General features: G+C 37.2%; 1 protein-coding gene across 1 annotated transcript; it reads right to left on the reverse strand.

Annotated features, from left to right (window-relative positions):
* Positions 1–253: 253 nt before the first annotated feature.
* Positions 254–808, reverse strand: LOC138894921 (uncharacterized). Its single transcript, XM_070179658.1, has one exon. The coding sequence runs from the start codon at positions 806–808 to the stop codon at positions 254–256; it is 555 nt and encodes a 184-aa protein (XP_070035759.1).
* Between the last annotated feature and the right edge of the window lie 311 nt (positions 809–1,119).

Here is a 1,119-nt window from a genome sequence, read left to right on the forward strand (position 1 = left end):
CCTCCTTTTCTCGTACATGTTTGAAAGCTCCTGCCTCTACCCATTTTGAAAAGTAATCTATTAACATTAATAAGAACCGTACCTTTCCTTTAGTTTGTGGTAAAGGCCCTACTATATCCATTCCCCATTTCATAAATGGCTATGGGGAAATAACTGTATGTAATAACTCTGCAGGTCCATGCATATTGTTGGCATATCATTGACACTTATCACATTTGGCTACAAAATATTCAGCATCTTCTTCCATTTTAGGCTAGTAGTATCCTGCCCTGATTAGTGTTTTAACTAAAGATCTTCCACCTGCGTGATTTCCGCAATGTCCTTCATGTACTTCCCTCATCACGTACTCCATTTGATTGGGTCCAAAGCACCTTTCTAAAGGACCGCCAAACATTTTTCGATATAAATTATCTCGAATTATGCAGTAACGAGCAGCTTTTCGTTGAAGCACTTGAGATTCTTTCTTGCCTACAGGTACGATCCCGTACTGCAAAAAGTTAACAATCTCGTTTCTCCAATCCCAGGTTAAATTATTAAAGCTTACCTCATGTTTATCCTGGTCAAGTGCTGAATGAAATAAATGTATTACAATAGCATTTTCTTTACTCCTTACTTCTGCAACTGAAGCAAGGTTAGTCAACGCGTTTGCTTCTGCATTTTCTTCCCGGGGTATTTGCACGATCTTCCATGATTGGAATTGCTTGGCCAGTTCTCGTGCCTTTTTCAAGTATTGTTGCATTTGTGCCTCTCTAGCAGTGTAAGTCCCCTGCATCTGATTCACTACAAGTTGTGAGTCACTTTTAATCATGATTTACTCTATGGAGAGTTCTCGTACTAGTTCCAAACCTACAATTACAGCTTCATACTCTGCTTCATTGTTAGTAATAGGGTAACATTTAATTGCTTGTCTTATACTTTCAACTGAGGGTAGGATTAAGACAATATCTAAACTGGCTCCTTTGACATTTGAAGAGCCATCAGTAAATAAAGTCCATGTACCTCGATTAGCTCCAGTAAAAATTTGTAATTCCTTTTCTACTTTAGGAATTATTTTTGTATTAAAATCTGTGATGAAATATGTTAAAATTTGAGACTTTATTGCTGTACTAGGTTGATAAA

This window comes from Nicotiana tomentosiformis, chromosome 6, assembly GCF_000390325.3.
Source record: "Nicotiana tomentosiformis chromosome 6, ASM39032v3, whole genome shotgun sequence".
NCBI classification, from domain to species: Eukaryota; Viridiplantae; Streptophyta; class Magnoliopsida; order Solanales; family Solanaceae; genus Nicotiana; species Nicotiana tomentosiformis.